The sequence below is a fragment of the Manis javanica genome, chromosome 17, assembly GCF_040802235.1.
Source record: "Manis javanica isolate MJ-LG chromosome 17, MJ_LKY, whole genome shotgun sequence".
NCBI lineage: Eukaryota > Metazoa > Chordata > Mammalia > Pholidota > Manidae > Manis > Manis javanica.
In genome coordinates, this window is record NC_133172.1 from 7,133,243 (window position 1) to 7,150,287 (window position 17,045).

Below are 17,045 nucleotides of genomic sequence, written 5' to 3' on the forward strand. Positions count from 1 at the left end.
GGGGTGACCAAAGGTGGTGGTGCAGGAAGGGTTGTGGGGGGCAGATCACCTGGCGCCTTAAGGGCCATGCTGAGGTGTCTGGTCTTTATCTCAAGAGCGATAGGAAGCCATGGAAGGCATTTGAACAAGGAAGTGATGTGGTCCCATTAATACTGACAGATCATTCCAGCTCTTGTATGAGGGCAGAGTGTGGGGTTAGGAACACCAGTCTTCAGAAACTGGTCACATTTGTGCAGGTGAACAGAAGTGGTCTTCAGGTCCTGCATGATCTGGTCCCTGTCTTGCTCTAACCTCACCTCCCCCCATGGTGGCCTTGTGGCTGCCAAACATCAGGCTTGTCTTGCCTCAGGGCCTTTGCACTCACTATTCCCTCTGCATGGCACGATCTTCTGGACTCAAAGTGCCCAAGGTGTTCCTTCTCCCAAGGCCTCTCTGGACACTCTGTTTGCAGTTGCAACCATCCCCCTCTTCCTGCTCTACTTCTTATTTTATATTCCTAATCACATGCTAGAACATTCCATGCTGTACTTTTGTTTATTGCTGCCTCCCCAGAGAACTTGCAGGCAGAATCTCTCCCTGTCATGTTTCCTGTGGTATCTCCAGCATTTACCTGGCACATAGGTGATGAATTAATCTGTTGAATGAGTAAATGAAATAGGTGAAGATAATTGTATAGATTCAAGAGATCCTTAGAAGGTACAGTGGCTGGGGCTTGGGGTGGGTCAGGTGAGGGAGAGGGAAGCTCTAGAAGGCTCCCAGGTCTGCCAGGTCTTCAGCTTGAGAAGCTGGGTGGGAGTGAACCAGGGAGAGAGGCAGATTTTCCGGGAGACCAGAGAGTAAGATTTTCCCAGACAGAAAGGTGGAGATACCCCAGGGTGGCAGGTCAGGACTCTGGAAGGGGCCTCTGAGGGAAATTTAGGAGATGCTGGTGTGAAGCCAGCTGAGTGGGGGCTCCCCCGCCTGAGCTCAGAGCATGAGAAGCAGACCCAGGAACCCTAACATTTGGGGACATGGACTGAGGCCAGAGCAAGGCTGCAGGATGTTGAGGAGAAAGAGCCAGGCCGGTCAGCACCAGTGGGTCCTCACTGTGGCTGCCCAGGGGAGCCATGGGGGTGGGGCGGGGCGGACACCCTCCGAGGCATGTGGAAGGTGCGGGACAGTTGGGAAGTGAGTGTGGGACAAATATTTGTTGAGCACCAGCTATGTGCCCAGTGCTAGGATGAAGGTGGCAAATAAACCATATCTCAGCTCTCCTGGGCCAGGTGGGGGTGGGGAGGATGTTAAAGAGCTGGGTCGGTGTCATCAGGCTTCATCAGGCTTCAGGAGAGACCGAGGGCTAGGGCAGGGCCAGGGGTGGGGCCTGGGAGCTGGGAGGATTGAGGGAGGGGAGAAGGTGGAAGGGAGAAGGTGGAGGGGGTCCCCAAGGAGGAGGCTGCGTGTTGTGTTCAACTTCTAAACACTCAGAGCTGTTAGAAATTCTTCCTGGTTATTCTGGGTTTGGTCCCAGAGTTCTGGCACAAATACTGGCTCTGTCAGGTGGCACATTCCCTTGGAGCCATGTGACCCTCCGCTGGGTCTCCTCCCAGGTAAGAAGGGGGCTCTCATTGCAGAGCTGAGTAAAGAGCTGAGGACAGGGCCAAGCACATAATAGATCCTCAGTGCATTCATTTATTCAAAAGATATTTATTGAGCTGTAAGTCTGGAGAAAGGGAATCCTGGGGCAAAATACCTCTAAAAACTGAAATCAGTCAAAGGGAGAAATAAAGTTTAAAATGCATTTATTGCTTACAAACTGCAGTCCGGGGCCTTCTTTCTCTCCTGCTCCAGCAGAAAGAAAACTGGCCTTCCCCCTCACCTCTCCGTTGCCCAGGTAATTACCCATTGATATGGAGATGAACTTCTCTCCACCCCTGAGGGATGATGCAAATACATTAAAGCCAGACTTCTCTCCACCTCTGAATGCCTATTGATATGCAGATGTACTAAAGCCAGGCGAGATATTCTGGAAATATTACAATTTTACCCAATGGGCACTTCCTGTGTGACCAGCACCTTAATACTGAGGATGAAACAAAATAAATTTCAACTGTCCTTTGTGGATTTTGCAATCTGGTGGGAAAGACAGAGAATAAACAAATAAGTAAAATCTCTGTGCTACAGAGAAAAGGAATGAGGATGAGGACCCAGCAGTAGACAGTTTGCAGTTTTAAACAGGCTGGTTAGGGTAGGCCTCAGGGAGGAGGTGACGTCTGAGTTTGAAGTTGCTGAGGAAGTAGGTTTACCCAGCACTGTCCCACATCTCTGGAAACCCTTCAGTCCCATGCAAACTGGTATAATTGGTCACCCTGGGAGTCAGTCACATAGCTATCTCAGGAAAAGCATTCCAGACAGAGGGAATAGTAAGTGAAAAGGCCCTGTGGTTGGGACACTAAGTGGGTGTTGGAAGATACAGTGCTGAACAAAGGATAGAGGTTGTTTTCGAAGGTTTGAAAGACCTGGTGGAGTGAACCGGACAGACCTAATTTAGATTTACACTCGGAGAACCCCTTGGGGGAACTGTTCTGTGCTCTTAATCTTCAGTGACATGGAACAGGTCTTGTCTGACCAGCTCAGCTGCCCAAGGCAAGAGAGGGAAAGGGTGGAATTTGAGTTTATTCAAGGTCACTGTAGTGAAAGAAGGGAAACGGCGGGAGGGAAGTAGGGAGGGAGGGGAAGGAGAGAGTTAAGTAGATTTAGGACCTCCACAGAGCCAGGGAGTTGCAGGGGAGAAGTAGGCAGAATATGGGGTGTATTTCATATGTGCCCCCCATCATACTGTGACCACAGAGCTCTCCCTAAACTCAGAGAAACCATTTTCCCCTCCATGGATGAGAGAACTTTCCCCATTTTTGCAAAATACGCAGACATCTTGCATTTTCCCATCTTAATATGGACAGGAATTTGAGTAACATGCAAAGACCCAGAGAGAGAGGGACAGAGACACAGAAGTGGGGGTGGGTGGGGGTGGCCGAGAGAGAAAGAGACAGGCAGGCAGGCAGTGAAGACATAGAAATCCCTTCCAGACAATGAGGGACTCTAAGCTCCGAGACCCAGAGACTCTGGGCAGCCCAGAGAAGGGGTGCTTTAGAGCTCTGGATACTGGGCTCCACAAGGCACCGAATCCACTAGTAAACATCGGCCCAGGCGCTAGGATGTGTTCCAGCCGGGCTGGGGGAGACCCTAGGGCTCCTTCCTCTGCCTCCTGTCTCTCCAGCTCGCCCTCCCGCACCTGCGGAAGAGCAGGGGGAATATCATCAACATCTCCAGCCTAGTTGGGGCGATTGGCCAGTTGCAGGCAGTTCCCTATGTGGCCACCAAGGTACCCTGCCCTTTCCCTCCCTGCCTGGCCCCCCACAGGCCTCAGCCCTGACGCAAAACCACCTGAGACATGTTCTGTGTCCAGTGTCTCCCGAGAACAGAGCCTGTGCGTCCCCGAAGCCTCCAAGGAGTGCGTGGCTTCCGCACGCGGAGGGCCCCGCAGGACCGCCCCTGGTCGGGAGCGGAGGGCGGGAAGCCTCATCTTCCCCGACTGAGCTTCCTCTCTGCCCCTCTGCAGGGGGCAGTAACAGCCATGACCAAAGCTCTGGCCCTGGATGAGAGTCAATATGGTGTCCGGGTCAACTGGTGAGCAGCTCCAAGGCGGCCCCGAGCCTCCTGCGGTGACGGTGACGGGAGGCTGGGAGTGAGCCCCGGGGGCTGGCTCCGGGGCAGACTGCCCTCATCCCTTCTCCCTTCCCGAAGTATCTCCCCAGGAAACATCTGGACCCCGCTATGGGAGGAGCTGGCGGCCTTGACACCCGACCCCGCGGCCACAGTGCGGGAGGGCGCGCTGGCCCAGGTAGGAGGGGGCCACATCCATGTGGCATGGGGACGGCCTGGCGTGTGGTGGTCAGGGGGCGCTCCTTTTGACCTCCTTTCCCCGTCTCTCTCCAGCCCCTGGGCCGGATGGGCCAGCCATCTGATGTGGGGGCTGCAGCTGTGTTCCTGGCCTCCGAAGCCAACTTCTGCACGGGGATTGAGCTGTTTGTGACTGGGGGTGCAGAGCTGGGGTACGGGTGCAAGGCCTGTCAGGGTGCCCCCACCAGCCCTTCCTGACTCTCCACATTTCCACGGGCACCTCCGTGACTAGGACTCTTCAACCCCAAACTCAAGTCTCCCACTTTGAGCTACCATCTGCCCCTCAGGGACAGCCCCCAATTCTAGACATTAAGCCCACTTACCAATGTGCCAAACCACCCCACAGATTCTCATAAAAGTTCTCTGCAGCCAGAAGGAGGGGGGCATCATTACATTTATTTTCCGCCCTTTACGAATCCTGAACCTCGCCCTTAGCCCTGTGGGTGGCCTTGATCCAAAGGACTGCAATTCCAGGCAGGTCTTTCTGCAGGAACCTGTCGGCCAGGGGCTCCAGGGAAAAGTGTGTGCAGTTTGCTTAACAGGGCGCTAATTACACAGCCCACAGGGGACAGTAAATTAAACTCTAATTGGGAGATAATGGAGGAGGTGGGACAAAAGGGCCTCCTGTCTGTTGTTGGCCATTAGGGGAAAGGAGTTTTGACCTCACTTTCCGCGGAATAATAGGGTGGCCGGTGCCAGAAGTCCTGAGTGGGGAATAGGTGGGAGCTTGACACTCCTGGGTCAGAGGGAGGAGGGGCTGGGGTCCAGACTCCTGGGTCTGGATGAGAGGGAGACTGGGGAGCGTGGCTTCGGTGTCCGCCGGGCACCAGCGGACCCTGCGCTGGGGCTGGAGGCGCGCGGAGCGGTGCAGTAAATCCCTCAGGCAAGGGGGTGGAGCTGCCCGGCTGTCGCGCATTGGCCGCGGTGGGGGGTGTGCGGCAATCGCTGATTGGCCGAGGCGGGACGCTAGGCGTGCGGAGGCCGCACCCCTACAGCCCCAGGCCACGTGGTGGGGACGGATGACTGGGGAGGGAAAACAGGGCGACACCCTGAGGGGGAGGGGGAGGTGTTTGACCGCCTGGGCCCGTGGCTATTAGGGCTAAGGGTCAGTGACCTGAGAACAGGATTTGGATGCCAAATGTTCTAGGGTAGAATTACGCAAGCACAATGGTCCAGGAATGGGAGTTTGAGGATACAGCAGCATCAAGATTGTGGTGTCACAGTAATTGGGATGCAGAGTTGGGGGAATTTTAACCACGGAAAGTTTGGGGCAGTGACAGGAGTACGATGTAGGGGACACCTGATGCATTGCTAGGATTATAGGGATCCTGATGAACTGTAATCGACTAACAGCTTCTAGGGGTCCTGAAGTTAGGGAGACACCCATGAAAGGGCGTAACGAGAAAATCCAGCTCTAACGACTGTTCCTAGAGGCTCATCGACAAGTTGGCGACTGAAATTTTCGGGTCTCACTGAAAGGCTCCAGAAAGAGGCATGGTGAACTGGTTTTCTCTCTTCAGAGTTACAAAGAATACACATATTTTCTCGTCGGAAAGAAAAACTATATTCAAACAGGGTTCGACTGCAACCCCACTCTCTTCAGAGGTCTTTTCCTACACTCTTTTCCCTTTTCATACATGATATATACACCCACCGACATTTGCAGTGTGTTTTTCCTTTTCACCAAAGGATCGAGGTGTCTGCTCCTGGGCTCTTTCCTCTCTTACCTCAGGCTGGGCTGCTTATCCTCGGTAGTGCTCCGTGACAATACTTAATAAATGCATTTTTGAAAACCGCTGCATGCCCCCTGTTGCACTGCATAAGGTGGGGGCTGAGAGGAAAGTGTATTTCAATTTACTCGCCTTGCTTCTCGGGCTCCAGCGCATGCGCTCTGCGGCACGGTTCGGTTTCCCCCCGGGCGCTCTGTAATTGGGGAGGCCTGGCGGGACTGGGGTGTCCGGCTGGCGGCGAGGGGGCGTGAGCAGGGCGGGGCCGGAACGTCTTTCTCCCGGGACGGGCACAGTTACTCGCCACACCGACCATGGCTGCAGCCGCGCTGGGGCAGGTGGGTTCGCGGTCCCGTGCCGAGGGGCTGGGGAACCCCGCGGGGAGGCACACTTCCGGGGGCACCGTTAGCGCGCGGCCCGTCCGGCGTGGCGCCGCTCCTCCGGTGCTCGGGTTCCGCGGCGGAACGCCGAGGAGGAGTGGGCCGGTGGAAAGGAGCGCGAGGCTGTCGTGGGGGCTAGTGGTGGGGTGTTGTCATGGAGGTAATTGGTGGGAAGGGGACCCGAACAGGAGGTATGAGTTGGAAAACGGGCAGAGACCAGTAATGGGAGAGGTTTGAGGAGGGAGTAGTCAGCCTGTGGGGACGCCGGGATAAGACGCCCAGGACCTCCAGGGGAGAGGGTAGGATGAACGTAGGGTTCAGTCTCAGGTCTAGTATGAAAACTGGACCCAAGGCCCTATTTTCTTGGGATTAAAAGTTAAGATAGATGTGGTGTCGTGTCCCCCAAACCTTGTATTTGAGCTCTGCACCTGACTTGGAAATCGAGGCAGCTTCTCATTGTCAAAGTAACAGAGATCCTCCAGGCCCTAGAGGGACTTTCTGTTCTTACTGATAAGATGTCAGCCGGCAGAGATGATTCATTAAGTCTATGATTTTAGAGAACAGAGTTTCTCATTGAGGAAGGAAACAGTAGCAACTCAAGGGAGACTACGGCCCTGGACAGCTGCGGCATAACCTTGGAAGTGTTTCCTGTAACTTTGCACCTAACTATCTGGGACTCTAATCGCAGCCTGATGGGTTGCAGGACAGATTTTTCCTGTTTTGTGTCTCAGTGACTGATGAAGACAGGCTTGGGCTAGGCTCTCTGAGGGAATCTCGGCTTTGATGGTGACACACTTCCAGGCTGTGGTGGCAGTCTGGGGTTGTGGTGTGGACAGCCTGCTGTTGTGATGTGGACAGTCTGTATTGGGCAGTCGTGGTCTGTGATGGGAAAGTTCTGGGCTATAATGGGATTCTACATGTGATGGGATGAGTCCTGGGCCATGACAAGGACAATTTTGACTGGGTGCTGAAATAGGGACTGGGCATGGCTGAGACAAGAACACTGCATTGTGACGGGGATTCTTCCAGAGCTGTGATTGGGGGCGGTCCTGAAGTGTGAAAGATAGTGCTGGGCTCTGACAGAGGCACCCCTGGGCTTTGATGGTGACAACCCCGGGCTATGTTGGGAGAACAGTCCCGGACTGCGGTGGGACAGACCTGGGCCGTGATGAGACTTACTCCATCGTGGAGGCCCCATCACGTTGCAGCGCCCTGCCCTGTACCCCTTCTGCAACCCTTTCTTGTTACTTAATTCACCCCCCAAACTATTACACTCTGTCCCAATAGCCCATCTACCATCTGAGAATCCCTTGGCCCAATCCCCATGGTTTGGGTGTTAGGGGGAAGGGGGTGCCTTCCCTGAGCTAAGGTGAGACCTCTGACCCTAGAGAAATGTCCTGGGATGATGAAGGCCGCTTTTCCCAGTTTGTTAGGGTCTCTGTGGCCAGTGGAGATATATAACCTCCTGGTCACTATGCCTGGCACCTTCCCTCTGCCCCGTGGTTGGGTGTTTCTGCCTCTCCCTCCTCTCCTGGATCTCTCTGTCTCTAAGCATCATTAGGCAGCTCCTCTCCCGGTACTGGCGTCACTGCCTCTCCCAGCCTTTCCTCCTTTCTCTGGATCGGCCTTTGACGTTGTGCTCCGTCACCTGAAGTTTAGTCTTTGTCTATTTCCTTTTTCCTCATGTCCTCTCTCTTTCTGTCTCTGCCCCTCCCTCCTGGCCCTCAGCCTCTCTACATCTCACTCTTGGTATTTTTTTTTTTTCTCTAGGCTTTACTTTGCCTGAGTTTGTCTCCTTCTCTGTTTCATCTCAGTCTCTTTTTATGATCATATCTATTTTGGCATCTCTTGGCCTGATTTCTGTTCTTTTCAGTTTGTGCTTTCGATTTCTATGTGTATCCTTTTCTCATTCTTGCTCTTCCCTCTTTAATTTTTTCCATTCTGGCTCTCTTTGAGGGCCACCTGCCTGCCCAGATGCTGGCTGTCTCTGCCCTGGGCGTCCATCCTCTCTCCATATTGCGGGTGCTCTGTGGACAGAGGCATGGCCGCAGGCTTGTGTGCGTTACTTGCCGCCACCTGGCGGCCATGCTCTAACCTGCACTGATCATCTCAGACGCGCTTGGGCCCAAACGATCTAGCACCTCTCCTCAGACAGACTTCATGGCCCAGACTTTAGGACAGTGCAGGCCCAGAGCCCCCAGCTCCCCATGACTCACCTACGGTAACCAGTGGCCACTGCCATTCATGTCTGCTTCCACTGATGGTGTCAGCTCACCCAGCTCACAGGGCAGGGGCCGCCTAGGCTGTTGTCTCCAACCTCATGACCCAGCTGCTTTTCTGTTGGACTTGAAAAGAGGCATTGTAAGGCCAAAGAACACTGGAGAGGCCACCCTACTGGGCTTGGCCAGACCTGCTCTCCCCTGCTCGCCTTGGGCAGAACCACAAGGGAGCTACTCACCTGAACGGTCGGTGTCCATTGATGATGGGGGCAGTTCCCAGATTCCTGTGCTACCGCTGAGCCCTGGGATCAGAAGGGAATTGGAATCACTGATGTCCAGATATGCAGCTGGCGGCTAAGCCCAGCTGATCTAATATCCTGAAAGAATAAGGCCTTAGACTCCTGCGTCTGAGGGAGGAGGGGCTGGGGTCGTGGATTCTGGGTCCTGAAGGAGCATGACTTATAGGTCCCTCACTTGTCTAACTCTTGTCAGGATTAGGGTCCCCAGGGAGGCCTTCCTTCACCTGCACACCTCCCCAGTCGCCATATTCTGGCTGGGCTAGGCGCAGGGCTGGGACCAAAGTTCCCTGGGGTGGGAGGTGCTTATGTTTGACTTTACCCTGGTGTGGAGGAGGGGATGGGAGCTGCTTCACCTCTTTCTAGGGATGACTCTTGTGCGGGCAGGGTGGGGGCTTGGCCTCTTCAAGATCTCCTGTCTCCACACACTGATCCAAACAGGGAGCAGAGTCGGCCAGGGCCACGTGCCGCATCTAGAATGAATTGGCATAGGACAGAGCAGGCCAGAGGGCCCTCCTAAGTGCAGGAGGTGGCCAGGCTCCCCTGCTCTCTCTCTCCTGGCCTCACCACCATTCTTACTTCTGTCCCCAACCCCAGATTTGGGCCCGAAAACTTCTCCCCGTCCCTTGGCTTCTGTGTGGTCCCAGAAGATATGCCTCATCCAACTTCAAGGTAAATGAGGGGCTATAGTTTAGGATCTCAAGGAGGAGGGGCTTGGTCTGGGGGAGGAGGAGTCTGGGGGCCTGAACTTTTAGGTTTGAGGGAGGGGCTGGTAGTTGGATTTGGGCATCTCCAAAAGGTCCAGGGTTCAAAAGTAAGGGCAGGTGGCAATGGAGTAGCTTAGTAGCCTGCCTCCCCGCTGTGTGAGAGGAGAAACTGTACATCCCAGAAGCCTCTGGGGCTACAGGTCCCTCTTTGCTCTAGGTCTTTGCCCCAGGGTTTCATGGGAGTTGTAGTTTTCCAGTTTGGAGGTTGTAGCCAGAACCAGAACACCCGGGTCCTGTGCCTTTTCTCAGGCTACAGACCTGCAGCTGGAGATGACACAGGAGCCGCATAAGAAACCTGACCCCTATAAGCCCCTGGTGTTTGGGAAGACATTCACCGACCACATGCTGATGGTGGAATGGAATGAGAAGAAGGGCTGGGGCCAGCCCCGCATCCAGCCCTTCCAGAACCTCATGCTGCACCCGGCCTGCTCTGGTCTGCACTACTCGCTGCAGGTGGCCTGGCTGGTGACCTCTCTCCCTGTCTCCCTCCCTGTCTTCCTCTTGCTGTGTCTCTCGCTGGATCTGCCTCCCTGGGTTCGTGTTTCTTCTTTCTGGGTATTCACCACCCATTTTCTGAGGCCTCTCATGTTCCAGACCCCGTGCTGGGTGATGCTGGGTTCCCCGAGATGAGCAGAAAGCAGCTCCTTCACTGCAAAAGCCCATGTTTTGGTTACAACCCAGTGAGATCTGTGTTCCGATGGAGGCTGCTCAGCCGTTGTGGGGGCCAGGAGAGGCATCTGGTCCTACCTCCAACTTGAAAGAACGTGGGGTTCTCTTGGCAGAGGGAGGCTTAGGTGTTAGAGGGAGAGAGGACAGCCAGTATAAAGATAGTACAAAGAAAAGCCCGGCATACTTGGGGGGAATGATTGGGTTGAAGTATAGTAGGAGAGGCTGAGGATGTCCTCAGGGCCAGCGTTGCTCAGGGGCTGCGGCCATGGAGGGCTCTGAGCAGCACGAAGCAGGGCCAGCCCGGGTGCAGTGAGGCCCCCGTGAGACCAAGTGGAGGATGAGCTGGGAGGGAGAGGCGGGCCAGGAGGCCGGCCTGGGAGGAAGGTCCGGGCAGGAGAGGACAAGGAGACCTGAGCTGGGGCTGGAGCCAGGGGGTGGGGATGGACAGAGGTGGGGACCCGGCAGGAATTTGGAGACATGAAGGATTGGCAGGCTGAGTGGGACAAGGGAAGGGAGGGTCGAGGATGGTGCCCAGAAGTTTGGCCATGTGACCGGGTAAACCAATGGACTGTCCCCCTATGGGCATCAGGAGGAGAATCGGCTTTGTGGGACTTGGTAAGGGGCCCGTGAGGACAGAGATCCAGGAGGCATTCGGTTCACAGCTTAAAGCTATGGCTGAAAGCAAAGTCCCTGGGGAAACTAGTGATGAGATTTGGATGAACATATTACAGCTCTAGTAGCTGGTTTGCAGTTGAGTATTTAAAAAACGTTTTTGAAATTTCAAACATAAAGTAGAATGGAATAACACACCCCGGCCCCTGGCCCCCTCAGTTAGCAGCTGTTGGTTGCCTCATTGTTCCGTCTGGACTTCCACCCTTCCCCTGCTTTCTGTGTGATTTTGAAGCAAACTTCGGGCATTGTATTATTTCATCATTTCTCTACACCACAAGGACTATAAAGACATAACTTCCACAGTGTCATCATTCCTGAGACCCAGCACCAGTGACCTGGGCAGGATCTAAGCCAGTGTCTCTACCTCATTGTCTCTCTGGGTCTCTGTAGCTGTCTCTCTTTTCTCCCCTTTTCCTCTCTTGCTCAGCCCGTTCATTTCTCCCCGAGTGTCTCAGCGTCCTTCTGTGTCTGTGTCTTTGTGTGGCACTCTCTGTCTTGGCATCTCTGTCTCTCCGTGGCTGTCCGAGGCGGTCTCAGAGCTTAGAGTCACCTGTTCACCCGTCCCCACAGCTCTTTGAGGGCATGAAGGCATTCAAAGGCAACGACCAGCAGGTGCGCCTCTTCCGACCCTGGCTCAACATGGACCGGATGCTGCGCTCAGCCCTGCGCCTCTGCCTCCCGGTGAGGGGCCCCTGGCAACTGGCTGGAGGTGGGCGTGGGGTGGGGCAGGGGCCACACAGGCCCCCTGAGCATCAGAATTCCACCCAGAGCTTTGATAAGGTCGAGTTGCTCGAGTGCATCCGCCGGCTGGTGGACGTGGACAGGGACTGGGTTCCTGACGACACCGGTTCCAGCCTCTACGTGCGGCCTGTGCTCATCGGGAATGAGGTGGGCCCAACTTCCAGGGCTGGGCAACCAGAATGGGGGACTCCTGAAGGGAAGGGCTAGGGACTCAAACTCCTGGGTCCCTGATGCCTCCTTCTGCCCCTTGCAGCCCTCACTAGGTGTCAGCCAGTCCACGCAAGCCCTCCTGTTCGTCATTCTCAGCCCCGTGGGCTCATACTTCCCTGGAGATGCCATGAACGCTGTCTCCCTGTTGGCTGACCCAACATTCATCCGGGCCTGGGTGGGTGGGGTTGGTGACTACAAGCTGGGGGGGTAAGTAGCCCCTTCCGTGCCAGACACTGGGTGTCAGAGACACAGGGTGCAGTGCATGTGCTGTGGATGTGTCTTTGGATGTTTGTTGTCCCTCCCACCCTGTTTCACATGGTTAGGGACAGCTCTGCTCAAGCTAGGATGTGATGTCATTGGTGCCGTGGGTCGCCGGGGGGGGACCTGTGCTAAGCGCTATAAACAAATGGCTCAGGGTTGGGAAGGGCTTGTACAGAGGTCAGTGGAGAGATCAGGATTGGCCCCCTGGGAAGACTCCAGAAATGACAGCTCACTGGCCCCTCTCTGAACACCCACCCACCTCACACAGCAGCTCTATGCCTGACTCCCATCATCCCCTGGGCCTTCAGCAGCCGCCACCCTAGTGTGGACTTCCTGTATAAATCTGCCTCGCCAGGGGCTGGGCTCATCAGGGCAAGGAGTGTCTCCTGGGTGGCGATCAAGGCAGAGGGTGGGGGAAGTGTGGTCCCAGCTGGGATTTCATTCAGTCCTTTCAATAGACATATTGTGAGGGCTCCTGAGGACCAGGCCCCAGGCTGGGTGAAGCTGGGGACACAGACGAGGTAGATCTGGGCCCTGCCCTCCCGGAGCTCCCAGGCTGGTGGGAGCAGCCTGTGCTCTGAGGGAGGTGATGGGACCTCGTGAGAGTCTTCACAGAGGAGGTGGTAACCCCTCAGCGGAGTCTGATAGGCTGGAAGGAGACAGTTTCCTGGGTACAAAAGATGGTAACCAATTTCTGAGCCTGGGGACCACAGGGCCAGGGAGCAGAAGCAGAGCCACAGAAGTTCTCAGGGAAGAAAAGTCTGGTTTTTGCAAAAGGCTTAACAGGTAGTCACAGACCAGGCCAGGCCCTGAACCCCAGACCCAGGGACTAGATCTTGTCCCAGAAGCAACGGGGAGCCATGGGAGGCTTGTGAGCAGGTGAGGAGTGAGGTCAGTTCTGGGTAAAGAGGATGATACTAGAAATCATCAAGGAGGCCCAATTTATGGGGGAACCCACAGCAGACCTAGGAGCCACCTAGCCTGGAGGTTCAGAAATGCCTCTGAGAGCAGGTGATGCCGCAGGTGGTTGTGAAACACATTTGGGGATTCAGTCACCTGGGGAGCTGAGTGAGGAAGGTGATCCTGCAAAGCAAACTGTGATGCGCTTGTGATTTGCAAAGTGGGAAGAGGGGGGAAGCGGGCGGACCACCAAGCTCCTGGCCAGAATTCTGTCCTGGGGGCTCTGGGGAGTCACGGGAGGGCTGTGTGTTGGGGAGGGGCAGGGGCATCAGTCCTGGAATGGAAAGAGTCCTCTAGAGCCACACTGGGGAAAGTCGGGGGTCCTTTGCCCTGCTGAGCCAAGCTGCCCTCCACCAGGAATTATGGGCCCACAGTGTTTGTGCAGCAGCAGGCGAAAAAGAAGGGTTGTGAACAGGTCCTCTGGCTCTATGGGCCCGACCACCAGCTCACAGAGGTGGGCACCATGAACATCTTCATCTACTGGACCCATGAGGATGGGGGTGAGCCCACCCGTGACCTAACCCAAGCCCTGGCAGAAGTGGGTGGTAGCATAACTCCTCAGATTGCAGGGCTCAGAGATTGTGGGGGGGTGCTGGGGTGGCTCCTAAGAGCATAGGAGGGTGTGCATGAGGGTGCTGGGTAACACCCCCGTCCCTTACACCTGACCTAGTGCTGGAACTGGTGACGCCCCCACTGGATGGTATCATCCTGCCTGGAGTAGTCAGACAAAGTCTGCTGGACCTGGCTCGGACCTGGGTGAGGGTGTGATGTTTTTGGGCAGCAGGAATGATGGGTTTCTGCCGTGTTGGGGGGCCAGTGCATCAGGGGGCTGGGGACACTGGCATGTCTTAGCCCGCTCCCTTGAGCCTGTCTTACCACCCTCAGTGAGGGAGAGGCACGGCTCTGCAGCAGGGCGCCTGCTGAGCTCACATGGATCTGGCTTTTATCTTGCAGGCTGAGTTCCGGGTAGTGGAGCGTAAGGTCACCATGAAGGAGTTGGTGCGGGCGCTGGAAGAAGGACGGGTTCGGGAAGTCTTTGGTTCAGGCACTGCTTGCCAGGTCTGCCCTGTGCACCAAATCCTGTACCAAGGCAAGGTGAGGTGGGGCTGCCACTGGCGATGGGAGAGAAGAAGGGAGAGGGCCCTGTCTTCATGGCACTTTCCTCTCCAGGACTTACACATTCCCACCATGGAAAATGGGCCTGAGCTTATCAGGCGCTTCTGGAAGGAGTTGACGGCAATCCAGGTGGGGTGCATGCACTGGGAAAAGGGCCGGAAGCTTGTTTCCCCAGAGTTCAGGTCCCCTGAGCCTCTGAACTGAGAGCTGACCTCCCCCTCAATAGACCCACCAGCAGATAATGGTCCCCTGTTGGCCTCTGGGCCCCTGGACTGAGTCAGCTTTCCTTGAGCCTCTGTGGCCCAGGACACCTCTAGGGGCTGAAGGACTTTCCTGCGAACCTCTGGGGCCCTGGCTTGTGAAATCCCCTTCCCTGGACCTCATGGCCCCGAGTATTCCTCTGGAGGTTGAATTCCCCTTCCACAAGCCTCTGGGACTTTAAGTCAGCCCCAGCTGCAGAAGCCCACCCCCATAGGTCCTCTGCAGCTCTGGGCGATCCCCGTGGCTTGAGAAATCTTCCTTCTGTAAGCCTCTGGACCTTGGGCACTCTGTGGCCCAGGAGGAAGGTTTCTTCTCATAAGCCTCTGGAGGTATTCCCATTCGTCGGAGCCGAGATATCTTTCCGAGAACCTCTGAGCTCCTTTCCTGGCCTTGACCTAGAACTGCCTTCCTGTGAACTTAGACTCCTGTGTATTGGGGCCTAGAACTACACCTCGCTTGACTGGACCCTCTGAGCTGAAACCTTTTTCCAAGCGACTTCGGGGCCTTACAGTAACTCTGCTTTGCAGAACTACAGCTCCCATAAGTCTCTGCGCTGTCTTTGCCTTGACTCCCTTCCTGGGGATTGCGGGCGGGCTTCCGGGAGTGGACTACATTTCCCATGAGACCTCGGGGTGCCCCCGGGCCTGCCGGGAGAGGTGGTGTGGCGTCCCCCTCACGCTCAGTCCCTGTTGTCCCTCAGTACGGCACCAGGGCTCATGAGTGGATGTTGTCGGTGTGACGCTGGGGGTTGTGCCGACCACCCTTTCGGATCCACCGACCCGCAGCATCTAGACCCCGCGGACCCTTGCCTCCCTACCAATGGCTCACCTGAAGTGCAATATGAAATAAGCCGGGGGCCGGGACGCCTGGGTCTCTGGCGCCCCCACGTGGTCGCTACGCTCCCAAAGCCAAGAGGGCCGGACCCAGGCGTCTGGGCTCTAGCCCCGCCACCCAGGCCTCGGGATCTGGACTCCCAGCTGCTCTGTGCTGTGGGGTCAAGGATGCCCTTTGGCCCCGACTCCGCATCCCCGTTCTCAGGCCGGATCTCCCGGTGCTGCTGTTGGTTTTTTCCTCTTCTTGCTGCAGTTTTGAAATAAAATGCCAAAGAACAAGACATTAGCTGTTATATCTAGTGATGCAACTTAGACTCTAGGGTCTTAATCCGGAACCCTGGTCCTCAGCCTGGTTCATTTTCAAGGACCCAGCAATCGGAGCCCACAGTGTACTGGCGATTTCTCTGACGAGGGAGATTTTTATACGTCACTACAAACTGAGTTTAGCCACTTTCCACTCAGCCGCTCCTCGTCTACTTCCCCATCTTGGGACAGTCCCACCGTACTCCCAGTCACTAGGCCAGACCCCACAGCCCTGTACCCTTGCCCTCCAAAGCCCATCAGTCCCTGAATCTGTCTCTCTGTCCCTGACTCTGCCCTGCTTCGGTTCGGGTTTTGCCTTCTCCCGCCCGGACCCTTGTCCCAGCCTCCTCTCTGGCGTCCAGTTTGGCCCACGGGATCTGTGTACACTGGGAGCTACCCGTGCTCACTCTTCCCTGGCTTCCCAGCATCCATGGCCAGTACTGTCGGTTTGCGGAGTGCGGCAAGATAACGCCACCACTGGAGGGGGGTGAACATCACGAAGTCTCTAAAATGGCCCCATCATCCCTCTGTGTCGTGCCATGTGTCCTAATCGTGGTTCTTTCGTGCGCACCCTAGTAATTGCTATGTGTAAGTGGAGAAAGAGCCAGACATTAGGACCAGGTTTATCCCGTTGAGGATCTGGATTCAGCTTCTGTTACCTGCTTTGTGTGTGACTTCGGGCTTGTCACTTTATCTCTGATCCAGTTTACCGGAGGGAGACCCCCTGGGACTACAGGGCAGACACTTTGATTAGAATCAGAATTCTGATTGGGTTAACCTTACCCTCTCATTCCCTGTGTAGTGGTTGCTCAACGGAAGCTCTTGGGGCCACAGAAACAGAATGGGAAATTTGCCTGGGGGCTTCTGGGAAAACTTTCTTTGTAAAAGAATCCTGAAGGGCTTTTCTTCCTTCCCTGCTTTGGCTGTAGTTACTTGGGAGTGGGATGTTAGAGCGGCTGCAGCCGTCTCATGCCCAAGGCTGCCGTTGCCCAAGCACTGAACAGGGAGGGCAGGGCTGGAAGATAAGACTCGGGGCCTCCAACCAGGAAAACTTCAATTTATGAATTGTTTTGTTTTTTTAGAAAGTCAAAACAAAAACTTTTTTAAGCCACTTCTGTCATTTTGTGTATCCTTTGTTATTTGCAGTTGGTTTTCTTTTAATTTTCGTGACTTGCAGCCAAAAGCTGCTTCGGTTTTTTTATGCTTCCCCAGGGCAGATCCACCCTGATTATGTCCAGGGAGAGTCCCGACTCTTGAAGCTAATTCATTTGCTGGCCAGTGGCTGGGCCCAAATGAAGACCTAGGCCCCGATTTTTCTTAGATGTGGACCAGGGAAAGGCAAGTAGCCATTGTTATCCGATAAAGAAAGCTTGAGGCCCGAGGAACCTGAAGCTCAGACAGGCAAACTCACTTTTTGAAAGTTACCGAGGCAGCAACATCTAAGATTAAACAGAAGTATGTTAATAACCAATGGGTTAAGTGTTATTTTTTAAATGAATTGACATATTGTTAATTTTCTTTTGTTAACTTCTAATTCTGTAAACTGATCGACGTAACCCACATTAATGAAAGCTCCCAATTAACTAATCACCTCGGTAATTTTTAAGAGTGTAAGGAAGTCTCAGGACCAAAAAGTTTGAAACCTGCTGTCGGTGAGCAACTCCCGGCCCTTCGGAAACTGGTGTGAGGGTTGG

The 17,045-nt window shown here is 55.0% G+C and overlaps 2 protein-coding genes across 6 annotated transcripts in view; both read left to right on the plus strand.

Annotated features, from left to right (window-relative positions):
* Positions 1-4,311, plus strand: part of HSD17B14 (hydroxysteroid 17-beta dehydrogenase 14) — a 12,219-nt gene extending 7,908 nt beyond the window's left edge. For 3 of the 4 annotated variants that reach the window (XM_017665629.3, XM_017665636.3, XM_017665630.3), the window contains 4 exons: positions 3,254-3,358; positions 3,596-3,663; positions 3,781-3,877; positions 3,973-4,311. In XM_017665629.3, the coding sequence (XP_017521118.2) occupies positions 3,254-3,358; positions 3,596-3,663; positions 3,781-3,877; positions 3,973-4,134 (432 nt within the window). In that variant the 3' untranslated portion in view covers positions 4,135-4,311. The remainder of the gene's footprint in view (positions 1-3,253; positions 3,359-3,595; positions 3,664-3,780; positions 3,878-3,972) is intronic. The other variant, XM_017665639.3, reaches the window with a different exon arrangement.
* Positions 4,312-4,523: 212 nt separating this feature from the next.
* Positions 4,524-15,329, plus strand: BCAT2 (branched chain amino acid transaminase 2). Of its 2 annotated transcripts, none has more exons than XM_017665650.3 (11): positions 4,524-6,001; positions 9,156-9,230; positions 9,575-9,778; positions 11,237-11,347; positions 11,435-11,554; positions 11,661-11,824; positions 13,196-13,338; positions 13,509-13,594; positions 13,793-13,933; positions 14,009-14,083; positions 14,916-15,329. In XM_017665650.3, the coding sequence occupies exons 1-11, from the start codon at positions 5,978-5,980 to the stop codon at positions 14,952-14,954; spliced, it is 1,182 nt and encodes a 393-aa protein (XP_017521139.1). In that variant the 5' UTR covers positions 4,524-5,977; the 3' UTR covers positions 14,955-15,329. The 2 variants fall into 2 exon arrangements, with proteins under 2 accessions (XP_017521139.1, XP_017521140.1); XM_017665651.3 differs by lacking the exon at positions 4,524-6,001 and adding an exon at positions 6,055-6,203.
* Positions 15,330-17,045: the final 1,716 nt, after the last annotated feature.

Excerpts from the sequence above, each read along its gene's own strand:
- BCAT2 (XM_017665650.3), top strand. The coding sequence starts at position 5,978 with ATGGCTGCAGCCGCGCTGGGGCAG. Across the intron at positions 11,348-11,434 it reads CCCTGCGCCTCTGCCTCCCG|AGCTTTGATAAGGTCGAGTT; the intron begins GTGAGGGGCCCC and ends AATTCCACCCAG. Across the intron at positions 13,934-14,008 it reads AAATCCTGTACCAAGGCAAG|GACTTACACATTCCCACCAT; the intron begins GTGAGGTGGGGC and ends TTTCCTCTCCAG.